General features: G+C 35.5%; 1 protein-coding gene across 3 annotated transcripts in view; it reads left to right on the plus strand.

Annotated features, from left to right (window-relative positions):
- DIDO1 (death inducer-obliterator 1) overlaps positions 1-26716 on the plus strand; it is a 60790-nt gene that overhangs the window by 22631 nt on the left and 11443 nt on the right. For all 3 annotated transcript variants that reach the window (XM_036750378.1, XM_036750377.1, XM_036750379.1), the window contains exons 5-15: positions 161-373; positions 1478-1691; positions 16010-16490; positions 16795-16954; positions 19045-19161; positions 19530-19634; positions 20118-20250; positions 20409-20952; positions 22305-22458; positions 23223-23312; positions 23809-24004. In XM_036750378.1, the coding sequence (XP_036606273.1) occupies positions 161-373; positions 1478-1691; positions 16010-16490; positions 16795-16954; positions 19045-19161; positions 19530-19634; positions 20118-20250; positions 20409-20952; positions 22305-22458; positions 23223-23312; positions 23809-24004 (2407 nt within the window). The remainder of the gene's footprint in view (positions 1-160; positions 374-1477; positions 1692-16009; positions 16491-16794; positions 16955-19044; positions 19162-19529; positions 19635-20117; positions 20251-20408; positions 20953-22304; positions 22459-23222; positions 23313-23808; positions 24005-26716) is intronic.

Below are 26716 nucleotides of genomic sequence, written 5' to 3' on the forward strand. Positions count from 1 at the left end.
GACTAAACGAAGATAAAGTTAATTATGATGGTGGTGATGATATATATGTATATGCTACTAGTGTTACTTTATTGCAACAGAATAATCCAAACATGATATTATAAAGTTCTTTAATAATTCTAATTATCTATTTAAATATATTCTACATTTCAATCTGCAGGTTATTGAGACTCCTGGTGCCTCAAAATGTATTGGTCCTGGTTGTTCCAGTGTGGCCCAACCTGACTCAGTATATTGTAGTAATGATTGTATCCTTAAACATGCTGCAGCCACCATGAAATTTCTGTCTGCTGGCAAAGAACCAAAACCAAAAGTAAAAGAAAAGCCAAAATTGAAACCTGAAAAATGCAGTCTTCCAAAATCTGGTGTTCAGGTAAGCTAGCTACTTTGGACAAACAAAAAAAATGAAGTATGGTTTTTATTTTGAGGGAAAAGAAAAGCCTACCTAAATGATATTCACAGCTAGTACTATTTTAGCTAATAGTTTGACCTTCTACCAAGCTTCTCATCAGAGCCATCAATAGGGAAGAGATACTTACTACATTTTAGTAATTCCTTCTCCTGTCTAGTCAAAGGGCTTAATGCACTGGAGAAGAAGTAGGCAAAGCAAGGAAGAAGGAAACATATATAGCTAGTTGGTTTTTTTGAGGGGGGAAGGCAGGGTAATTGGGGTTAAGTGACTTGCCCGAAGTCACATAGCTAGTAACATGTATCAAGTGTTTGAGGTCAGATTTGAACTCAGGTCCTCCTGACTCCAGGGCTAGTGCTCTACTCACTGTGCCACCTAGCTGCCCCTAATATGTAGGTAATTTATCATCCCTCAGGGAATTGAAAATTATTACTTAATACACACAGTGGATGGGTAGCAGATATCTCTTAGAATCGCAAATCCCATCTACATTAAATGGTCACTTAGCCTTTATTTGAATATCTCCAGTAACCTCTTGGGGGCAGCCATTTCAATTTTGGACAGCTTTTATTTTGAGGAAATTTGTCCTTATGTTAAGCTAAAATCTGCCTTTCTATTACATCTACCTGTTACTTCTAGTACTCCCTTCTAGGGCCAAACAGAAAATTCTAATCTTTTCACATAATGACCCCACAGGTAACTTTAAAAGTTTGGTCATCTCCTTTAAAATAGTTTTGAGTTCTTAACTTGTTCCAGTTTGTGAATGTTCTTTTTAAAATGTGGCATCTAGAGTTGAACACATTACTTTAGATTTGGTTTGATCAGAGTACAGAAGGACTGCCACTTCATCCTTCTGTGCTAGATACTTCTATTAATTGAAGCCTAAGAGCACATAGCCTTTTTTGGTTATTAGATCACTCTGTTACATGGAGGTTTTACTCAATTAACATGCCCCCCCAGGAACAGTATAGTAATAAACATGAATTGTAACATAAAATTGAAATCAAGTATGTCATATAACTTCTAGCCATTTTATAAATAGTGATTGAGATTTTACTGATTATACAGGCAGGTATTAAAATTTCTTCTGTCCAGAAGAGGCCAGCTCCTGACAAAAAAGAAAACATTGCAAAGAAAACTGTGGTGACAACACCTAGGAATGAAGGACTTGTTAAGGAAACAGCTTCAGAAAGCAGCACACCATCCTGGGCAAGCGATCACAATTACAATGCAGTAAAGCCAGAAAAGACTGCTGCCATTTCATCATCACTGTTATATAAATGTATGTATCACACAGGGATTTGTCTCATCAATCCTTTACGTTCTATTCTAAATAGCCACCCAGTTTTGGCTTGTCCAAGATTTGGAAGTTTAATCGTGTTTTTATTCTGCTCTTAAACACTTTCTTCACCTTCAACAATTCATATACATGTATACATCTAAGGAGATTTTCAAGGTCCAGTACACTTCTTAGTATTTTGTGACTTAATTGTTTTGAGAAAAAGAAAATGTGAATGCACAACACACACACACACACGTAACACTTACAAAACATAGTTGTCCACACGTGGTTGCTGAATGTCCTTGATGATTGAGTTCTTAGAACTATTTTCAGTAGGTGGTAAGTATAGTAACGTCAGCAAATTTTGCCTTAATAGGTTCAACACATCATCCATGTTCATCAGTGCTCAATATCAACAATAATTTTCTTGCTGTACTATTAGCTTTCTTCCACAAAAGTCCTCTAACACTTCATCGTGGTGTGGAGGTGACCTTGAGTTCTTGAAGGCTATGCCATTCAGTGGTGGAATGCAAGCTCTGGCAGCCCCTACCAAGCTGGAAAGGCTTCGAGAGTGTGGGCCCAGCGACGGACGGACTGTATGTCTGCTGTCCAAGGACCAGCCTAGCTAAATTCGGAGAGGTTCTTCGCCAGATTGGCCATAGGCTGACGAATTTTTCGGCCAGTCGCTCGCAGACCATCTACCAAGTCCTAGAGGGGTTGGGATCTGTGTCGGGGAAGAAAGCACTCAGACCAACAAAATCACAGATCTTTAAAGTACATTTAGCTTTTTTATTTTCATTTTATTTTATTTTTTGCACATGTCAGCAGCACATAATCATCAATTCTGATGACTTGCACATTTTGGAAACTTTCTGCAAATAACCTGAGATGATACTCTGCTTATATTAGAGATTTTCAGGTTTAGCTTTTTATTTCTGACTGGGCAGATGAGAGTGTTTTATTTATTTTTGAGTGTCTAATTCATATACTACATTTATCCACATAAACACTCAATTTTACAGAAGACCTGATTATAGTGTGTGTGTATATATTAAGGTAAGTGAATAATAGTGTTTTCTGAATTATAGCAATTATTAGTGAAAGTTAAGAAAAAACTAGCTTTCTATTTTCAAGTATTTCTGGGCCCCTACTTTTCCTAATTCACAGCTTTTGGAATGTAAGAATTAATTTCATCCTTAACCTTCTGTTCCAGAGTAATGAAATTAAGACATTCAAATGCATTCTTAAAACTACTTATTGCATCTTACATCTGTTTTGTTAACAGATGATATATACCTGTTTCAGTCTACAATCAGACAGTTATTTTGGAAATTAAAAGAGGATAGGGAAAGGGAAATAAAAGCACAATACACATCCACCTTATTTTGATGACAGACTTTCAAACTGCATCTGGTTCTACTGGAATTTCATATCTGAATCCCTGGAAAACCTACCTGTGTTTTATTGTTTATAATATCAGGAAGCCATCTGCATAGAGGGGAAAATACATCTTAGCTCTCCTTATTCCATTGTTTACTGTTTCCACCCCCATTTACCTTCATTCTAAATTCTTCTAAAATTAAGAGGGCAAAATTCCCTGTTAAAAATTTAGCATTGTAAGGGACATTAGAGACCACCAGCATTCAATAAGGAGAATGATATATTATATTGAGATGAAGTCCATCTATGCTGCTTTACCCTCCTATCCAGTTTTTTTTGGGGGGGGTGCTTTGGGAGGGGGTTATATACTTAGCCTGAGGCACATCTCACCTACCATAAATGAATAGGAAAGTTCAAATAACTAGAAGGTTTAATTCTTAAGAGGTTTATATATGGAAGACTATTCAGTTGCTAGAATTGGGAGGCAGGGGAGAATCTATGGTGGGTTTTGAGGAGGAAAGGGTCGATGGAGAAGGGATAATGGGGCAAAAAGGGGGTGGGGTGGGAAAGGGAAGGTTGGTTATTATGTTTCTTGTTACTCCAGGCAGCATTGGATTTGAAGCTAGAAGACCTGAATTTGAATGCTTGTTCTGCCACTTCCTGTGTGACCTTGGTCAAGTCACCCTCACACCTCTGGGCCTCACTTTTTCCTCAAGTGTAACATGAAAGGGGGTTGGACTAGATGATCTCTTAAATTCCCTTTCAGCCCTACACTTTATGAACCTCCAAGACCATACCAGGGAGTAAAATACATAAAATCACTCATTGTGTGACTGCTACTAAACCCTTTTAGCCCTTCCTTACATATTGGTGACCACCCGTGACTCTTTCCTTTTACTAAAACTGAGTTCTAGTGTGTTCTTTGGGATGACAGAACTATGGATTAGATCATCTTAAGTGTAGAAAGTCTCCTATACATATAAGGGGAAGGAGGGGGAGAGAGGGTATAGAATAACACCGCTATAATTATCAGAGTATTTCCACCATTTACAGATTTTCAGTGCATTTATTATAAAATTAACATTTGAAAGCACTTGTTTGAGGGTTTTGAAAAATGCCCTCAATTTACTTGCTTCCCCAAACAAAGTTGAATGTGGGTTATTATGGCTGCTGCAACTATGTGTTCTGGGCTGCGCATAGATGAGAAATTTATTTCTCTGGTGAAGAGGAGCAATGTTTCCATAAATTAAAGCTTCTAATTCTGCTATTTTTAAATTAATGTCAGAAACAGTCTGGCAAGTAGATGGAGAACTGGAAAATCGGGGTTCAAGTCTCATCTGAAGCATGTTCCCCTTTGGGAACTCTTAAGACTTAAGTTACCCTTCCGAATTGATAGGAATTATCTGAAGGGGAGTTACCTAGTCTAACGAAATAACTAATGCAGTAAAAAAATATTACAATATTAAACAGTTAACATGAATAGTTTTTAAATTTATGTTTAGGATACTGGTGATAACTAATTCAAATTGCTGATGTGGGTCTTTTTTTCCTCATTTGTGTGAAGTTGGTTTCTGATTGTGTATCCCTTTTTGTTTCTCCACTTTTTATCTCCTATCATTTTGTAAGGCATAGAGTTGAAAACAATTTTCTTAAATTCTTGATACCTACATCCCTCCTGTAGGTAGTTTAGAACTCTTAAAACCTCAAAGGCACATTTCTTTGCTACTTTTTTTTTTCTTTTTCCCAGTTTCATTGAGCTTATTCATATCACTGGCATGGTGAACACACACTGCTTAACACAAAAATGTACTTTAGACCACCTTCCAAAATTTTGCTTTGGATCTACGAGCTATCCTCACAATATAGGAACCAGATGAATTTCTTTGCTTTTAAGAATGAAAAATGGGGGTAGGTGGGAAAGCTGCATGTTTGACAGAGGACATTGGACCCCACATTTATTCAAGATCAACAGAAATGCTTCAAAGAATCATCTCGAAAGGTTCAAAGAGTGAGTTGCTCACGTCTCACCAGAACACATCTGGGCCCTGTATGTGGGGGTGGGGGGGAGTGCTAGAGGCCAGCCCCACCCTCCCTCTTGCCCAGTCTCTACCTCTGGTTACAGGGAGTGGAGCACAAGTTGGAGCAGGTACAGTGGTAGCAGAGGGCTCTGAGGAGCCCTAATGGGTTGGCCGCTGCTGCTACCCACTGTCCCAAGGACTTCTTTTCAAGTTGCTGTGCTAGTAAAAGTGAATCTGCATGAGCTGGAAGAGTGAAGTGCGCTTCTGTAGTTGGGGTAAGATTTCGCTGAAAAGAGTAGGTGCCAGGGTGACTTGGCACACGGGATTTGTCCAGCTCTGATCTACGGTAACATTTTACATTTTGTTTTGAAAACTTTTAAAGCTTTACATACGATATTCAGATTACCTCTATTTAACTTAAGATAGTATACCTTTTTTTTTAAACGTAGGCTGCTAAAAAAAACTAATGGAGGCAAAGCAATAAGGAAAAATAGATTTCCAGTGCCTCTTATTTCTGGTTGTCCCAGTTAACTGAGGTGTGTCAATGAATCTTTCTCTTTTTTGCATCTTAGAGGACATGTTAAGTAGCCTGTATAAGTAAAACATTCACTCCACTGTTGAAATCTATTAAGTGGACATCCCCCATAAAAAAGATAACTTTGGGGGTAGGACACTCCTTAAACAGGATTCTTTGAAAATGAAACATCAATAACAACCAGAAAGTGATACCACATAAAAAAAAAACTGTGGAAACACAAGCATGATAAACCTGATTGGTTTATTCGGGGTTTGGTTTGTGTGTATTATGGGTTGGTTGTTGGCAAAATAAAGGTAATTTTGCTATTTGTGTGGAGTGGGAGGAGGTTGGCTAGAATGAGACTTTGGGATTTATTGGTTTGGGCAATGTATTGTAGTTGAAAAAAATCCTAGACTTGGACCTGGGCACAGGAGACTTGGTTTCTAGTTCCAGCTCTGCTCACTAGAAATGTGAGCTGGGCATATCACTTCTGGGACCCACAAGTTTCATCTCTAAAATGAGGGAGTTTAAACTAGATTAATTATAAGGTATCTTCTAGCATCATCATCTTTTCAACAGTCGGGTACCTCTGCACATGAATTACTCTGTCTAGAGCACTGAGGTAGTAGAACGCATGAGATGTTTATAAAAAATATTTCATTGAGTTGACTGGGGTGGATTAGGGCAGGATATATACAAGAGGCACATAAAGTGACATGAGTGCAATTAGGAACTCATAGAAGTTAGGCTAAGTTATGACTGGGGTGAGGCAGCATTTCAGGCAAAATTTTAGTGGAAAAGATTGCATTTGAGCAGGTCTTTAAAAGTTGGGTAAGAATTGAGCAAGAGAAGAGAAGTAGGGAAAGACAAAGGAGGTAGGGAACAATGAGACAAGGCAGGAAAACTCTTGAGAGACCCGTTTGGCCAGAATTTTGAGGAATAGACAGGAAAGGGGAGTGGCATCATGATACATTGGGTCTTTAATACTGGGCATGGGACTTTTTAAGACTTAAGATTTTCTTTGGTCCTTAACATGCCCCTAAATAATCATTGAATTTTTCTCTCCATTGGTAGATGGTATTTTTTCTGATAGAGGACTTAAGATTATTTTCCAGTAGTAACTTTTTATGATACACAAGAAATACTATAAAAATTGGCATTCTATGTAGAAAAAGATAAGGCAAATTTACCATTAACAATAACACAAGTTGAAATCAACATATTTGACCTATTTATGCCTCTTGAATCATTTTTCTTGACTTTTAATTCCCAGGGAGAGGGAGAATCTATACTGTACCTGTTTTAGGACTTATGCTTCTTAAAAAGTAAGATGGTGTGCGTTTTCATTAGGAATATTTAAAGATTAATACTTTAAAATTATTTTGATAAGTGTTCGCAGAAATCTAGTAACTAGTATTTCCTGTTTTCTTGTGTAAGTGGGCTATTTACATTTTAAAAGTAGTATCAACAGGAAGGCAGTTATATCCCTCAATTACAGCTTCTAAACTCAGTAGAAGCTAGAAGCAAACTTCTAAGTCTGAATTTTTGCCCTTTTCATTTACCTAAATGGAAGGTTGAGGGGCTTTCAGGAGGAATGAACCAGAAGGGGATTCAGGAGGAAGAAAAAAGGTAAATTATAGCATATTTTACTTAGCAGTATCTATATAACATACATTAAGATGACACTTGGGTTTTTGTAGACTTGGCTCTTTTAGAGGATGAGGCATCCTATTTTAAAAGCCCCATTTGCAGATGGTGACTCAATTTGAAATGACCAGTTAACTAATTACTTTTTATTAAAATGATACTACATTGTTTTGAACTTGGTCATACTAAAATTGGCTAAAAATTGAAAATACTCTGATTAGCAATTAGTTTGTATCGTTGGCTTTAGACCCCCTAAAGCATACAACTAATTAAAGAGAAGACCAACCTGGGACCTTTATTCAGAAGATAAAATGATCAGATTCTATTTCCATCTTGTATTTGAAGTAAAAATGGATTGAAATCTTCTGTTTTAATTGGATATTTGTCCCAGTGACAGCAGATTTCATAACCTGACAGATTTAGAACTGAAAGGGAGTATGAAATTCATCTAGTCCAAATCTTTCATTGTACAAGTAGTAGTAATGACTAAGATTGATAAAAAGCAGTATGTTTTACATGAGTGATCTAATATGATTATTTCTGGCACATAAGTAGGCTCTTAATACTTCCCAAGTGACCATCCCAACAGTCCTCTGAGGAAGGTGCTGTTTTCCCTATTTTACAAATTTAAGCAACCTAGTCCCAAAGGAGCTTAAGTGACCCAAGGTTTCACAGGGTAGGGAACAAAACAGATTTAAATAGCCAGGTTCTCTGACTGCAGATGCTCTTTCACTAAAGCCTGCTTTGATTTACGGTTATTTTTTTTCAAAGTACTGTATAGTAGAATTGGAAAGAGATTGGAAACAAATTAGTGAATTGAGAATTTTTTTTGAGTGCCCCTCCACTTGTGAAGAATGCCCATCTCACAGCTTTTTTACTCTATGTTCAGGTATTAGTTTATTCACGAATTCCTTGCATCCACTCTTAGAAGGGGTAATAAATAGATTTTTAAAAGAAAAGTTGAGAGAGGCAATGTGGATTACTGAAGAGAATAGGGTTGGAATTTAGAAAAATCTGGATTGAAGTGCTGCTTCTCACATGCTGGCAATAGCACTCACTCGTCAGTATAGTCCACTGCACAGAGGAAGGGCTTAACAAAGACTGGTTAATTGACACACTGACTCAGTGCCCTAGGCAAATGTCTTAAGACCAAAAGTTACAGCATTTGTTTTTGCTTTTGGAAAGGTTTCTTCACTAGGAGTTCCACAAACTAAATCACTAATTCTGCTCTGTTATATGAAGGGGTTGGTTTAACATTTTATTTCCACTTAGGGTTTTAAGATTTTGAAATTTAGGATCTTAGTTGTCATAGAATATTTCAACTTGAAGAGATATTAGAAATCGTCTCATTTTGCTCATGAAGAAACTGGGGTTCAGAGAAATTGCTTCTGGTCACACAGGTAATTCCAGAAGTCACACTAAGGTCTGTCCCTATCCAGGCCTCTTGCCACTTTAACATCTTGTTTGGTATTTAACCAAAGAAATATACAGGCCTGATTCTTGGCCTATCATGTACTTCAGAATTGATACAAATAATGTAAATTAAATTAGCACATTAAACATAAAAAGTTTCTCGGGGTGGTTTTAAAATACAATAATGTACATCATATAGACTGATAGATTTGGAGGCAGTGGATCCAAATTCAGATCCTTGCTTTACCAATTAGCTTTGGGATCATGTGTAAGTTACTAACTAGACTAATTTGGGCCTGTTTCTTCATCTCTAAAGTGGAGAGGTTAAAGTTTTATGTTTATAAAACCACTATACTAGAACTAATAATTCTAATCTAACATTTCCTGTTTGTAACTACCAATTAAGATGCTAAAGATCTGAATGAATATGGTAGTAGTAGTTAACTTACTAGGATATGGTTATTTTCAACTAAAATTGTTAATGTACTTGGTCTTCTCCACCCTGCCTTCATTCAATAAATCATTATATGGCTTCTTTACAACAGATCTAAAAATCCTGTGACACTAGTGAAATTAGTTCTTGAAATGCCAGTTCTGCATAATACAGTTGGAGATAATTGTAGTGTATGATAAGTCAAACTGAATTTGGAGTAAGAGGCCTTAGGTTCAAATAGTTTGATTTGCTACCTGTTGGAAGATGGACAAATCATATACACTAGGCCTCAAAAGGAGTTAGATTAGTTCTCTAAGGTCCCTTCTAAGTTTGATTTTTTTTCCCCTACTCACAATCCTTCCTTTCCAATCATTCCATGTATTCCAAAAAGTTGCTGATCTTTAATTCTGAAGTAGTTATTTTGGGTGTATTTCTTCTAGTGTTTCAAAAGTCACAGAAACTTGAATTCTGTAGTGCTCTTAACATGAATTTTCTTAATTCTATAGTGCTTTTAACATAAATACTATACCCCTTTTAAAAAATAATTATGTTTCATTATCAGGAAAAACTCTTAACTGTATATAACTATACTAAAGTCCTAGTATGATGCTTTTATGGTATGGAGGTGACTGAGTACTCAAACTATGCCAGCATAACATAAACTCTAGTAGTTTTCTAACACGCTGGATGTACAAATACTGTATGTACAAATACACCTAAGTTCTGAAGAAGCTGGTCACAAGAATGTTGGTCACCAGGTGCTTTTTGTCTTTGTTCTTAGCCTGTAACTCATGAAGGCTTTCTACTTAAGTGTGGAGTAACTAGTAATCTTCATTTGTGATAATGGGTCAAGGAATGGCTATTATATTAAACATTTGAGATCATGATAGTCAGTTGGATTTTCTCTACAAAATGGCTATTGCCTTTTTTTTTTTTCCTCTTAAAAACGGTGACATTGTAGGGGGAACCCTTGTTATTGAGACTTGAGTCTCTTCATGAAAGGAATCTCATCTCAATTTGAGACAGATCCCCAGTTCTGAGTGTTCTCCACCCTCCTAGTCACTGCTAGCTTCAATCCTGTGAGGTAGGCAAGGTGAGAAATGGGTGAGCAGAGCTGACAGAAGGAGACATATTAAGACCACTATATGGGAACAGTAACAACAAATCATTACCCCTCAAGCCAGGGATGGATCAAGAGACTGCTAATTAATGGAATTATCACATTTCCCTTAGATTTTCAATTCATATTCTACTCTTGATTCCTGTAGCTTTTATAGTACACAAATAAAGGTGCAAAAGATTTTGAAATTCATGTTGTGATCCATTGCTACACTTAGGTAGGTCAACATTGATAGAAGATTGCTGAACAAGTGGGGACAACTGAATGAATATTCCATTTACTTAGTAAATTAATAGATCCTGAATTTTCTGGCCCCCTGTGAAAGAAACATTGATAATGAGTTGAGGGAGAGAGGGATTTAATACTCAACTTTCTGTTTTTACCTTTTAAGTTTGGGATGGAAATTATTAAAATTGTCTTTCTTTAGAAATTATTTAACATAAGAGGAAATCTTTTTACAAGATTTTCTGTGGAGTACTTTATTAATTTGGGTCTTGTCTGCCTCTGAAGTACCATTTAAGTGAATGTTAACTTCAGAGTTTGTCACGTTGCCAGAAATAATCTGCAGCAGGTCATTTTAACCTTTCTTAATTCTGTTGCAGTGGGACAAGAACAAAACAAAAGCACAACTAAAATTCTTAATGCAAATCTCCATACAATATTGAAATTTGTGCAACTAGTACTCATTTTTCAGTGATGATAGAGGATTGTAACAGAAAAATCCAAAGAATCTTTGGGGCTTACCTTCGTATATTACCACCAAACTTAACTCCCTAAGTTTGTTTCATCTTCCTTGTATGTTTTCTAAGTAATTGTTAGGGAGCTAAATTGGCAGTAAAGGTCTGAATAGTTGGCCTATTTTCACTGCCTTGTGAGGCTCAAATGAATAAACACTTTGCAAACTTTTATGTACTATGTAATGGTCTGTTACAGCTAATTTACCTTGTCACTTGAAGACATAAAAAGCAGATTTTTAAAAGAGGCCTGTTTGACCTGGAGACACGAAGAGAAGACTTGGGTTCAAATTTGGCCTAAGACTTACTGGGCGTGACATTTAACTTCTCTTTGTCTCAGCTTCGTCTTTAAAATGAGGTCAATAATATTTATTGTGAAAATGTAGTAAAATATTTTTAAAGCTCTTTGCAAACTTGAAAGCACTATGTAAATGTTAGCTATTTATAATTTTATTCAAAAATGATTTTCCCAATAAACTGATTGTAACAGAATCCGTCAGCCAGCATATATTTAAAGTCCTTACTATGTGTGTAGAGTGTTAAAGCTGCGAGATCTGCTCTTCCATCCTCCTCAATTTCTAGATGAAGAAAAGATCTAGAAAGTGAAATGACCAATAGGTCAACACAGCTAGTCTGTAACACTGGACTAGTACCCAGATTTGTAGACTCTTGGTATTCTTTCTGCCTCCCAATTTTGTTGTCTTGCCTCCAAAAATTAAAACCATTGGAATTAAGTTTTATTGCACTTATTTAGCGAGAGGTTTCCTTTAAGGCTTTTAAAAACTTTTCTGTTGCAGAGAACTTTCAATATTTTTCTAAGGAGATCAGAACTTTTTTCTAACCTTAAATATTGCTCTATAAAGAATTTAAAATAAGACTAAAGGTCTTTTTTCCATGTCAGTACTTTTAAGTCCCATGCCTTGTATTTGTGTTTAAAAGGGGATTATGGCAGCTTTGCAAAGTGGTATCCAGAAATTACAAGTCCATAAAATTTTTATCACATTAATGTTATTGCTTGAAATAAGTCAATAATACAATTAAGATCAGGTTGGTGATTTTTTTTTCTTAAAGAATGTGCTTTAAATTATTTATGGAACTATTTTGTATTTTCAGATTCCAACTTAGTTATACATCTGAATCATGGCAGACTTGTTCATTCTTTCATAATGGAAGCCCATCAAAAGCATTGTTTTGTGGTATTTGAATATTCTAAGAACACTTTGTTACAAAAATAACTCATCCATGGACATTTTCTTTCCACCTAATCTACCATTCTGTCTACATCACTATTTACTTAACATCTTTAAAATTTTAAACCAGATATAAGCGTACCTACAAGGTTTCATTATTTTACTTAACATAAATCTGTAGTACCACATTACAGTACAGTCTTCCCCTATTTAGCAAAAACTGATTTAAATGTATAAGTAAATTTAAAGTGTAGCATGGCACTTTCTCATTTGAGGAAGGTAGAAAAGAGTTAATTTTCAACCTGGTACCTCCCTTTTACCTTTGGTGGGAGGGATGAAGAGTGATTTAAATATGATTTTTTTAAAGTCGTCCATGAAAAGTAGCATCAGCATTTCCGAATGACATTGCTAAAATCGATGGATATAAAATGGAGAGAGGAGTGATCAAGTGAAATGAGTTTGGAAGATACTTAGATACAGTTTAAGATGTTAGACTATATTGTTATGTTAGTTGATTCTCATTTTTGATAAGTTGCTTGCACGTTTAGTTTATAAAGTACTTTAATACTATATTCAAGAATAAAATCTTGAAAACATCACTGTCAAAATTGGAAGATAAAATTGCAGTTGTTATTAATGAATATCCCCTCCTTCAGCTACTAAACTGAGCCAAAAGATCTCAATTAAATATTTTAAAGAAATTGGTTGTGAGACACCCATAGCTTCACACTTCAGCATGTTTATAGACATAAGGGCCTGCCACCTCAGCAATTTAAAGATAAGAAAATTTTTGTAATACACAAAGATATTATTCTGTATATTTGCAGGCAACTATAAATTTAGTAAGAATTTGTTAGCTTTCCCCAATTCTCTTTTTCTTCTTCCAATCTGCCCTCCCCCCCACCCCTAGAAATCATTTCCTTCCCCAATATGTTTTGACCTCTCATATACTTTTAAGCACATTCAGGGCAGAGGCAGTCATTTCTCATGGCTAGCACAATTGCTGCCTGTTGAATTCTCACCCACTGAGAACAAATTATTGCTTTTATTAAGCCTTACTGTCCCCTCACCATCTCCGCTTTAACTCCATGAGTAGCACTTTAATTTTCGCCTTTTGTGGACTCGGATATCACTTTGTAATATAGCTGTTTGTCTTACCTGACTTTTTGGTTGTAAGACAGAGGAGCACAATGTTCTGTGTGAAATAGACAGGAATGTTTTCAGTTGAATATATTGAGTTCTCTGTGCAGAGCACTGAAACAAAGTACCCTAAAGGTTACTGGAAATAATCTGAGTGAAGGATTAAGCATAGGAAGAAGGGTCTTTTAAACTGAATAAACAGTTTTGGAAAGTAAACTACCTAGCACATTTTTTGGGATGATTTCCAGTCTCTTGCTACATGCTATACTAGCTTTGGAAACACATATAGGCTACATACACCATGCTATGCAGGATGCTCTCTGATTCTTATATATTGAAATCTTGAAATAGCTCTAATATGAAATGAAGTTTCTCAAATTAGAAATATCATTGTGCTGTGGTTAGACTATCCTCACATTCTTACAGGCTGTAGAAAGCAAGGCAGCATGACAATTGTAAAAGGTGCTCCATCAGGATGAACTGTGGTCAAGTCCCAACCTCAGCCTTTGACATGTGACCTTCAGCAAGTTACTCATAATCCTCCAGACAACTTTCTATTCAGACTAAAGTTGCAGAACAGGTGTTCCATATTGATAGAAGGACTCTTCTTCACTAAAAGTTCCTATACCAGTGAACTACTTCATCTATAACGTAAATGCTAGTTTGGTTAGGTATGGTATATGATGAGTATCTTAAGTGCCTTTTAAAAATCCATATTACTATACCCATTTCAGTGTATTTGATACCCAGCTTAACTTGAAATAAGCCATTCTCTTCTGGATAAAGTGGCAAACACGAGAGAATTCCTATCTTCCTATCCAGCTTCCTTTCTGTGAAATTGATGCCAACTGAAAATTCACTGTTCACTGACTGATTCCTCATAGAATCAGCTGGCAGTTTCAACCCTTATCTGACCTGGGATTCAGTTTCCTCATCCGTAGAATGAAGAGGTTGTGCTGCATGGTAGCTGATGTTCTTTATTAGATTTTATTAGCTCACACTCCCAAGTCTAGCAAGCACTGATTTTACCCGGGTGCTATTGGGTCTGAAGTTGAAAATCCTTTCCACTGTATTCATTTCCTACTATAGTTTTCCTTCTGCCAACTTGCTCATTAAATGTGTTCATGAAGACTGGAAGTATGGATATATCACCCAATTCATTTCACACAAGTTTTTCTGTTCAAATCTTATTAGCAGCTATTTCACCATGGCTAAGACCATACATACGATTACACAAAACCTCTGCAATTAGTAGGATTAGTAGAATTGTATAATTTGTTCAGGAATATGCTGGATATATGCTTTTACAAGAAAAAAGTTGTTGCAATAAAGCTAGATTTGATACCATCATTCAAATTGACAATTCTGGCACCATTTAGCTATAATCTTTGTTACAAAATTTAAACTGCTAGTTTCAAGCACAATTATCCATTTTCACCCCTCCCTATAATTTGATTTGCACTTAAAGATACTATATGGTATATTGTATACATAGTGTAGCAGACAATGGAAAATTCATTTACCCTCAGCCCCAGATTTCTCATCAATAAGTGGAGAAAGTATTAATTACAATATCAAGCTAATTGAATTGTTGTGAGGAAAATAGAAAAATCTTCAAAGCACAACATTGGAATTTTGATGTACTACAGGAGGACAGTAACTTTGGTTATATTATATTCCCTAATATGTAAGTAGCATTAAGGTTAGCTTAGACCTTTGTTTTCGATTTCTGATACTTTAAGAAAGGCTTTCCTTATGCAATACGTAATTCCCATATGTGGTTTATTGCACACTTGAATTTTAAGTTATATTGTAATTGAGATAACATATACTAAATTCCTTCTGTGATAAATCATGATGACATGTAAAAAGTCCTTTTAAAAGTGGAATTGTAATAGAGAACTTTTCAGAAACTATTTTCACCTATCCCATTAATCTTTTCTGAATAAACTGATTAAAAATAAGTTAGGAATTTCTATGTGTAAAAGGTTTTTCGAAATGAGCTCTTGATTTTCTTAAATCCATATCTATGGAATTAAATTATCATATACATTCTGATAGTGTGAAGTTTTTAATTTTAGAATTCCCTGGGGATTCTGATGAAGGTTATGCTTTCTGTCTCATTATATAAGATGAATAACATGTCAGCCTCAGAATAAAATAGAACACATAGCATTTCTGACAGCCCCAAAGAGAAAATGGTTATGTTCATTATCTATTACAGCTACTTAATTACACTTATTTGTCATTGTTGATTTTAAAGTACTGTACAAATATTCGTAACTAAATAGAAACGATACATAATTGTTTCATACTGCCATAGTTGTTAACAATTTTCCACAACCTGTGAGAGATTTAAAAGTTACTAGAAAAAAAAATACTGGTCCAATATCCATATTTTAAGTTGAATTGGTATTTTTATGCAGTAGCAATTTGAAATCATTAAGAGGTCATCTATTTAATGAAATGTCTTTATCTTCATATTACTTTTACAGTCAGAATTGAATTTTTTCTTATAATTCTTTCTGTAGCAATACTAATGACAAATGCAGATTTTGAAACTTTTCCCTTCCTCACATTTCCAGAATTTGCTAAATACTTGTTTAGTTTTACTTGAGCTTCTTTATGTTATTTTTCTCCATTACCATAGAGAAAATAAATTTTTAGTGATTTTCAGTTTTTTGGTATGTTACTGCTTACCATAGTTTTTTTTTTTCCTTTTGTAGCGGTGAAAGAAGAGAAAAGGACGGAAGATAAAATGGCCACACCCCTTCCTGGGACAAAGAAAGTCATTCCTTCAACTTCAGCTTCTGTTATTGGCAAACAGACCTCTTCTTTGCCTAGAAATATAGTCCCAAAGAAGTCCCCTTCTTTTATTAATGCTTCAGTTACTAAACAAGCCATTAAAAATTCACCTGGAGGCTTCAAAGGTGTCATCCCCCAAAAGGGATGGTTGTCTGGCAGTCTGTCAGGCAGTGTTTCAAATACCAAACAGTCAGGACTGGCTTCTGCTTCTGCAGCATCCACTTCTAAAAAATTAAATGTTTCATCCACATTAGCTGGAGGGCCTAGAAAACCAGTACCACCTTCTGCTAGTCCTGCTTCATCTACTCCAGGAAAATCAGGAGCTAGTCCCTCCCAGTCACAACCTAATTCTCAAATTCGACAAAATATAAGACGATCCTTAAAGGAGATTTTGTGGAAAAGGTGGGATATTTGCTTTTTTGGTTACATAATTACAACTTGTATTGACTTATACTATAATAAGGGGGAAATATTGGAGAAATATTTTTTAGCTCCAAACTACAGTCAGTTTTGTGTATTATACATACTTTAATTTGCTGATAGCTTCTTGCCATGAAGCTAAATAAACTTAATTTCCATATGTTAACATTGAAATGAAGATAGAAATTTTTTGGCACTTCGTCCTTGGCAATTCCAACTGTAAACTAATCTAATTATGCTAAACTCAGTGTTTTATATAGTCTATCTTTTGATTATTCCATCACAGAGTCAATGATAGTGATGACTTAATCATGACAGAAAATGAAGTAGGAAAAATTGCTCTGCATATTGAAAAGGAGATGTTCAACTTATTTCAAGTTACAGATAATCGGTACAAGAGTAAATATCGCAGCATCATGTTTAATCTCAAGGATCCAAAAAATCAGGTTTGTGTGCTCCTTGACTATTGGGATATGTTTGGTCATTTTTCAATAATGCCCAATTCTTCATGACCCCATTTGGGGTGTTCTTAGTAGAGGTTAATATTAGAGTGGCTTGCTGTTTTCTTCTTCAGCTTATTTTACAGATGGGGAAACTGTGACAGGGTGAACTGACTTGCCCAGGGTCACATACCTAGTAAGTGTCTGAGGCCTGATTTGAACTCAGGAAGGTGAGTGTTCCTGACTCCAGGCCAGGCACTCTATCTACTATGCCATGCAGCTGCCCCACCTATTGGGATAACACTAAAGCAAAAATAAACTGATTTTTTTTGAGGTATTTTAGCTGAAAAAGTAGTAGGAAAACTCCCATAGCCCTCAAAAAACACTGAGTGCAAAATAAGTGCTAAGAATAAAAAATAGAAAACGCACACTACTGCTTTCAGGTAGTTTATAAACAGTAGTATATAACCTCTACACAGATAACCAGGGTGCAAGGTTGCATGTGATGGGGGCAAAGGAGACATCATTTTGATCAAAGCATATAAGGAACTATTTCAGAAATGTAGTGGTAGTTAAATTGTACCTCCATGAAGAAAATAATTTCAGCAAGCGTAGATGTAGAAATACAGAATTCCAGACAGAACTATACAACCTTGAGTCTGGAAATGCATAGAAGCAACAGGGCAAAGTAAGGTGGGGAAAATACTAAGAGTCCACTTTGAAGCATGAAATAAGGTTGTGTGAAATTAGGTTAGAAAGGTTCTTTGGAGCCAGATTGTGGAGAGCTTTAAATGCCAGGCTAATTAGTATTTTAAACTATAGGAAATAGGCAACCATTGAAAGATTTTTAATGAGAGTAACATGGTTTGATTAAGCCATGTTGATTAAGATTAATTTGACAGCTGTGTGAAAGATGAATTGGCAAGATGAGAGATGGCAAATAGTCAAAAGAGGCTATTACAATAGCCTAGGCAAGTGGGTGGTGGTGGTGAGAGTCTTAACTAGGTGATGATAGAGAGTAGATGTGATAGACCCAGAAGGATGTAGGATTAGTAAGATTTGGCAGCTGACTAGCAGAAAGGGGAGAGGAATGAGACACCAAATCTGAATTTTTTAACCTGATTGAAATGTTGGTGATAGCAAGCGTAAGATAGAGAAATTTGTAGGAACATCAGAGTTAGGTTTTGGTGGGGTTGAGGGGCAGTCGTGCTGGAGCATGACTTTTGAGTCCAAGTGGAGGTGTTTAACAGACAGCTGCAAAATGGGGTTAAGAGATTAGGGGCATATAATGTATATTTCTGAATGATTTATATAGAGATGTGGGAATGAAATACAAAACAGTATGTAGAGAAGAAGGCCAATAACAGCTTTTGCAGAAACAACTGCACTTGGAAACAAGAGGAATTTTATAAAATTAAACAGGAAAGCAAATATTTATAAAATAATCTCAGTAAGTGTTAACAGTGGTAGCTGTTGTGTTACACAAAAGCAGTATATCAATGTTGCTCCTGTTCAGAACTTTGTAGCCTAGTTGGATTTGTTTTACCCATAAAATAATTGACAAAACATACTCATTTTAACACCTTTTCATTCCCATTGCTAATGTAGTTCAGATCTCTTACCACATCATGCAATGGATATCATGATAGCAACTTTGTTTTTTTCTGACATTAGTTTTCCCCTGTCCACATCATCCTTTACAGTTGTCAAATTCATCTTTTCTAAATGATCATTGTACTTTTCAGAAACATTTAGTCTGGCATTCAAGGCCTTCTTTGCCTTGGTCCCCAACTACTGAAGCCTACATCCTAGCCAACCTGGACCAAAGCATACATATTACGCCTTTCCACTTTGATGTTATTCTCCCCTTTTCACCATTGATCAAACAATATCCTATCTCTTCTTTGGTCATCCCTGCCTTGAAAGAATCTACTATTAATTTTGTCCGGCTTAGGACATGTTTTGCTTTGAGTTTGTTTAGTTCTACTAGAATTTTCTTGAGGGCAGAAGTCATATTCTGTCTATATTAGTATCAGTTTGTATATTATTTTGAGCATACTACTTCAAATTGATTAATATAAGATATTTCTTTATAGGGACTTTTTCATCGGGTTCTTCGTGAAGAAATCTCTCTGGCAAAACTTGTGAGAATGAAACCTGAAGAACTTGTATCTAAAGAATTGTCAATGTGGAAAGAGAAGCCAACAAAATCTGTAAGTATGAATTTACAATTTTAAAACTAATATTAAATATTTAACTATTTTGTGTGAGTGTAATGTAATAGACTTAAAATATTACTTTATTCTGTAACTGATGAAAGCTTTTTGGTACCATAATGGGCAGTATGCTGAACTTGAAATCAGAGTACCTAGATTTGACTATTGCCTCTGCTACTTCATTAATTACTTGTGTAACTTTTGGCAAGTTATTTAGCTTAAGATTCAGCTTTTTCATTTAAAAGGAGAAGGGGAAGGTCATAATATTTATACTCCCTATCTTTCAGGTTGTTTCAAGGATTAAATAATATAATTGAAAGTTCTATATGTACAATATTGTTTTTTATGTAATTTTTTTCTTTTAGATGATAGAATCGAGAAATAAATTACAGACTGAAAGCAAGAAGTCTGCCATGAAACAGGAAGCCATACCAGATATGGAAGATTCTCCACCAGTGTCAGACTCAGATGTAAGTGTACCAAATCTGTCTTATATTTAAAGAATTCATAATTTCACTAATGTGGCAATTGAAAACTCACTCATACATAAGAAGACAGCATTCGTGAGTTGCTCTAGCTGAAAGCATTCATCACCTGGTATAAGTTATTAAGTATGAAGGCAGGGTTCCTTCCAGATAGTGATATTATAATAATAACAGCAACAATAATAATAAAAATAACATTTACATAGCACTTTACAAATACCTCATTTGATCCTTAGGAAACAGGTGCTGTTATTAATGTCTGTTCTATAGAGCAGACAGAAGTTACATGAATTGTCCAGTATCACATATCTAGGAAGTGACAGTCTTCCTGACTTCAGGTCCAGAATGCTCTCCATTGCAGCACCTCTGCACTAGGCACTGCACTGCTTCCTGTTGGATGAAGTACTAGATTCTGATATTTAAACATGTAAGAATAGGTCTATTTGTATGTTTGTGGTTATTTTTTAGGAACAAGAATTAGCACGAGCTGTTCCTGAAAAAAGTAGCGCTCCTCTTCTTGATGTTTTTAGTAGTATGTTGAAAGATACAACAAGTCAACATCGGGCTCATCTTTTTGATTTGAACTGCAAAATTTGTACAGGTAAATAAAATTTGGTGATTGGCTTAAACATGTCTGTAAAATTTTGATGGTTGGAACTACTGTTTCACTTCTTTAAAAAAACAGTGTTTGTTATGTAGCACTTGGTTAGCATTTTCAGTAGGTATCAAAAATTAAAGTGTTTTAAAAAATTTTTTCAGGTCAGGTCCCATCATCTGAAGATGAACCAGCTCCAAAGAAACCAAAATTGTCAGCTTCTGTTAAGAAGGTGGAATCAAAATCAAAATTCGACAGCTCTGGTTCTGGGTCTGTTTCTGGTCCTGCTGATGAATTAATATCTGAAGCCATAGCTGAAAGTACTTCTGAACCGGAAGTTGAAAGTATTACTCAAATAAATTTAGAAAGAAATTATTTTCCTGTACCGTTGGGGCATGGTAATACAGAACCATCTTCAGTGGAAGAAAGTTCATTATACCCAATCTCCTGCTCTGCTGGGGTTGTCACTACTGTAACAGTATCTGGTAGGGATCCCCGAACAGCACTAAATAGTTCAGCTGCTATCAATACCTCAGCTACGCGTCCTAGTTCTGGCCCTCTGACTGACAAACTTTTGACGGGAGAAACGAAACAAGAAGTGCTCAAACCTGCTTTGACACCCACAGCAGTACCAAAATCTATATTGGCCAAGCCATCATCTTTGCCAGACCCAAGATACTTACCAGTTCCTCCATCACCAAATATCAAGTATGTACTTGAACTATAATCTGAAGTTTTTAGTATTCTCAAATATTTGTTTTATACATACATACTTTATTTCTAGGCTTTAAGATTGACTTAGTAGATTAAATGAAAAACTAGAAATTTAATTGTGTAAAGTTTTGATGCTTGTGCAGTTTGGTTTGTTTTTTTTTAACCTAAGTGTAGAATATAAAGATGTGGTTAGAGAACAGTTTATGTGGGGAAAAGACAAACATTTCACACTGAGTCTGTAAAGTAACAACGTAATTTCTGTGAAAAAATCTCTTGCAGTCAGATTTCATTCATAGAAGTATAATGTCTAGGGCCTTGCACCTTGTATTGAATGGACAGTGTGTGTTTTGAGGGCTACGGTTTTTAAAGGGATATTGACAAACTAGAACATCCAAAAAGCTGGATGATCTTCTGAGGCAATCAGGGTAGCTTTCAGAGCCAGATGTGGTGGCTTACACTTATAATCCCTACTGCTAGGGTAGGTTGAGACTTTTGGAAAGCTTAGGCTTTTGGATGTGTTGAACTACAATAGAGCTAAAGCCAGTCTGGTATCCACACTAAATCCAATAGCAATATGCTTAGCCTCCAGGAGCAGGAGCTACCAGGCTGTCTAAGGCTGGATGTACTGACACAGGGCTGACATGGACCTGGTGAAAGCTCCTGTGCTGATAAGTAGTATGGTCTGTCTCATAATGGTTATCATATATCCAACCTGCTCCACTTAAAGAGATCTAGTCTCAAAAAAAAAGAATGTTGGCCTCTTAACCATGTCTTGAGAAATTGCTGAAGACACTTTGATGTTTAACTTAGAAAATAAGACTGAGAAGGAAATAATAGTTTTCAGATATTTGAAGCACTATTGTATGGAAGAATTAGATTGATTTTTGTGTAGCTATAAAGGGCAGAGTTAGGACCAAGGGTTGGAAGGTAGAGGGGTACATTTCAATTGGATAAAAATAAAATGGTTTTGAAAAAATTAGCGCTTACAAAGTCAAATGCTTTGCCTTGAAATTTAATAAGTTTCCTTTCAATGAGAGTATTTGATCAGACTTGAATGACTGCTTGTCAAATTTCTTATAGACAGGATTCCTAGATTGTGTAAGAGGTTGAGCTAGAAGATCTTTCCTGCACCTTAAACTCTGATTCTATACATTCTTTAAAATTTAATGCGATTTTATTAGAAATTGGAAGTAAAAAAATAAATAGTATATTTAATATAGTAAGGCTAAAGTATATTCATGTCCAGATTGCAACATGTATGTTAGATTTGTGATTTTTAAATTTAAAATCAAATAAGCCAGGGAGACGAATTAAATTGAGATGTTTTTTGTGGTTTTATTTTGCAGTATTCCAGAGTCGCGATCCCCTCAAGAAGGAGATACTTCCCTCTTTCTCTCTCGTCTCAGCACCATTTGGAAAGGATTTATTAACATGCAAAGTGTAGCGAAGTTTGTCACTAAGGCGTATCCTGTGTCTGGGTGTTTTGATTATCTCAGTGAGGTTAGAACAGACTGTACGCTTATTTCTTTTTTGTGAAAACTTGTTCGTATTGATTATATAAACAGTCCACAGCTTTAGTTGAATAAAATACAGGATAAATTCTTCAGTACTTCTAAAGACCCATGATTTTATTGGTGTGGATATTCCCTCTATCAATACAGATAATAACCCCTCCACAATCTAAAAAAGATTATCTCATTTGCTGTGGTCACAATACTCTTCTAAGATGGCACCTTTTTGGTAATAAGCCTGTCCATTTTAACTCATCTGATCACAGTTCTCTTAGTGCTGTGGTAGGATCTGCCAGTATTCTTCTGGAATGCCCTTCAAGATCTCAGGGTCACATCCATGTTACATTAAAGCATTTCAGTAGGTTACCTGAGATATGCGTCTTATATAAGATCAAAATTTAGAGGTGTTTTCTAACATAAGCAAGGAAGTGAAATGAAGTAAAAATTTCATTCACAAGTTAAGAATTTGGTCACTAAAATTGTCCATCTTCATTAAAGACGAAATTATATTTACTCCCATCTAGTAGGTATTTACGTACCTGCTATATGCCATACTGTGTATCTACTGGCAAATTCTTCATTTTATTACTCTATCAAAAGGTATTAATATTTATATCCCTTGCGTGGAGGAAAGTTTTAAGTCAGTCCTCATTTTGCCATAATGCTGAATAGTGATAGTTACATCTAAGTACTTAGTAATTTTTTTCTTTCTTTTTTAACTTCACTTAATTTTTCAAAATACGTTTTGTTTAGGATCTGCCAGATACAATTCACATTGGTGGAAGGATCTCACCCAAGACTGTGTGGGATTATGTTGGCAAGCTCAAATCTTCTGTATCAAAGGTATTCATTTGAAATCCATTCTGTGCAGCAGTAGAAAAATAGTATTTGTTAAACATGTTGTCCATTTTTTGCCTCTGATTTTGTTCATGTTTTGAGACCTCCCAAAAACTTTCATGTGTATTTTCAAGTCATTCTTTTAAAAAGTAGCCTTTTAAAGAAAATTGGCAATTTGTATATGTTAAATGACTTTAACTGTTTTGTGGGGCATAGTGAAGTCAACAGTTCTGGTGTGTTAGTAATGCATAAGGCATTTCTCTCCCTCCATTGGTGGGGAGGAAGGAACTCTCTGAGACTTGACTCTTGGGCAGTTTTAGTATTTCTACTTAATGAAATGTAAGGACAACATAATTTTATAAATCAAAAGCTAGGAATTGGTGATTCCATTTTATATATTACTTTTTTAAAGTGTAAAAATATTCAACTATACACTTCCTTTCCAATTTTTCCATAGTAGCACTAGGTCAATATTTTTTCCCCTGTACTTTTTACATTACAGGAGCTGTGCTTGATTCGTTTTCATCCTGCAACAGAAGAAGAAGAAGTTGCCTATATTTCTCTCTACTCCTATTTTAGCAGCCGTGGCCGTTTTGGGGTGGTAGCTAATAACAACAGGCACATCAAGGATCTCTACTTGATTCCACTGAGTGCTAAGGATCCCATTCCATCAAAACTCTTGCCCTTTGAGGGACCAGGTAAGCACAGAATTTCTGGGTGGCTAATAGGTACACTTAACAGCTCAAGAATTCCCCTACTCATTTTTAATAAGCTTGTGAGAAGGTAACATTAAAGTCCTCAAAAGAGTAGTCCTCTAAAATTACTTTTAAGAAAAAGAATGAGAAAAAAAGTCAATTGAGAACCTTAAAATTAAGTAACATACAAACATTAAAACTAAACACAAAGTACTTAGTGTTCCACCAGTAGGCACATCTTTATCATTTGCTTAAATAATGCTAGGAAAATGGTTAGAAAACAAAACAAAAACCAAAACAGTCTTACCTGCATACTTTATGTCATCAAGTCAGTGAAGAAAATCAAGCTTTTTCAAACCCAAGAGCCAGTGGAGCTGCTGAAGAAGAAAGGTAATGTTTTATATTAGTTTGTAGCTTATTGCGTCAGACTCATTCTAAAAAGAAGTTTCCTTTTTTTCTTGATGTATTTGACTCAGGAATGAGCAAACTCCACAGTCGTTTTCAAAACCCCTTGAGGTAAGTTCTTTCAAAGTATTATCTATTTCCTAGAAATTCATTCCTGGCAAAAAACATCGGGATATCCCAAACAGCTTATAAATCCTGTCAGTTACTTCTCAGTTGTTTTGCTATAATCGTTTTTATCCTGTTAGACTAGCTGGAGTTTGCTCATCCCTTGCAGGAATGTGAACCTGTGGAGGATTATTTGTGAATTAATCTCAGAACAACTTTTTAAGGGAGTATTGGAAAGGATATACGTTAGTTCCTTGTATACAACTTTATTTCCTCAAACACCAAATAGTTAAAGAAACTAAAGTTAGGAAGGTAGCTAACTAGATAAAAGAAGACTAAATCAGGATCATAACATTACATAGAGAAGGCTTATAGACTAAGAGGGTTAGAAGGGTCCTTAGAGTTGGTAAGAATCATTTAAATGGTTAAACCATCTGTAAATACATACACATTAAATATTTTCAGATGATTTTGATTTTCCCTGGGAAAGGAGTGCCTAAAATTTTTTCTGAATTCTTAATTGCTGGTGCCACAAGTATATTACTACCATCCAAATAAGCATAACAACCCAACCTACACTGGCCCTTAACAGCTTTTCCAATCCCATGCCCAGTATACCCCTCCATTTTTCCTGATTTCACACCCTCACCTTTTCTGGAAACTTTTACAAAAGGCCAATAAAATGAATCCCATTACCATCCCCATTCAGTTGGTGGTGGCAATAAAAATCCATCACTATAGTGCTTAGGAGAGATGTTCTGATCCTGCACTGTGAAAACTATAGGTAATAGGACTGCAGAAGAAAACTGGGATTGTATAATCTATTCACTTTCCCTGTTTCTGAGTTCCAAGATTACATTCATCAGTGGAGACCTGATCAGAGATACCAAAGAACAGAAACTTGTGTGCCCTCATTTATATTTGGTTGATTGGGATTGTGTTTTTCTTATTTGGGAGCCATGTTCAAATATGAGTTATTTGTATGATCTTGCCCATGGATAAGTACCTACAGCTAGTGTTTACATATTTCTAAAGACTCACCCAAATACTGTGGTTCTTTAAGTAAAATATATTTTAAAAGCAAAACACTTGGCGGCTTCATCTCTGCTAATATAAGGCGAAGAAATGCCATCTGACTGGTGAGTCAGAACCTGTGCTTCAGGTTCTCAGAGTCTGACTCTAATGAAGAATGCTGGCTTTCCCGCTAGCCCGTAGAAAGAAAAATGCCTGCTTTCCAGTCCTGAAGTGTGAAGAACAAGAAGCTGAGGGTTCACTTGCCAGCCATCTTTGAAGAACCTCTGGTCAGTCAGTAGGCTAGAGACAGCTTTCCTTAGATAGAATACAATTTAATTTGTAAGTTTCTCTCTCCCCTTAGTCTCCTTAGTCTAGACATTTTCTCATATAATTAAGGTGTATTCAAATTGTGAAAAAGGAAAATCTTTTGTATTTTTTTGAACAAAAAATATCTTTGGGAGATAATGGTTTTTTTTTTTGTTTTTTGTTTTTTGGTAAAGTTGCTGAACTTGTATTTCCCAAAATTTTATAGTTTGTTTTTTACCAAGCATTGGCTATAGATTCCCATATGTATTATAATTCACAAATTAATGATAAGTGTGTCTACAAACGTGTTTTTTTTTCCTCTTAACATGGAACAATGAATTTTGTATCTGTAATCATGTGAACTTATTGAATCATTTTAAGATACTGATAGAAAATTCTTAATTTTTTTTTCTCTTTTGGCTTTAAGTATTTCTTTGGAGGTCATCTTTTTTTCCCTTCTCAGTTTTTGAGATCTAAGCTTTATGTGAGTGTTTTTAGCAATATTGACCAGAAAAGCTGAAACTAAAGGAAGCTTCTAAAAATTGAAGTTGTGAAAATTAACTAAAATAATATTCATGTGTTTAAACTCCCTTCTCCACCTTTTTTTAATTCTTAAAAACTAAACTTACCAGTTTCTTTGCCTTTACTCCTACCCCATGTTTGGACTAAACCTGTGACTTCCTTTGGTATAGGCAGCTCCCAATGAAGAAACTAAACTTCCTCTATCAATACAGATTGCCAGCCTGCTCTGCAATGAGTTGCATAAGGCATTGAGATATAAAGTGATTTGTCCATTCACTTATGTGTCACAGATCCTTCTGATGCTAAAGCTAGTTTTCTGTCTAGTACCTTAAGTCACCTCATTAGCGGGTATATACATAAGTT

This window comes from Trichosurus vulpecula, chromosome 3, assembly GCF_011100635.1.
Source record: "Trichosurus vulpecula isolate mTriVul1 chromosome 3, mTriVul1.pri, whole genome shotgun sequence".
Lineage (NCBI taxonomy): Eukaryota > Metazoa > Chordata > Mammalia > Diprotodontia > Phalangeridae > Trichosurus > Trichosurus vulpecula.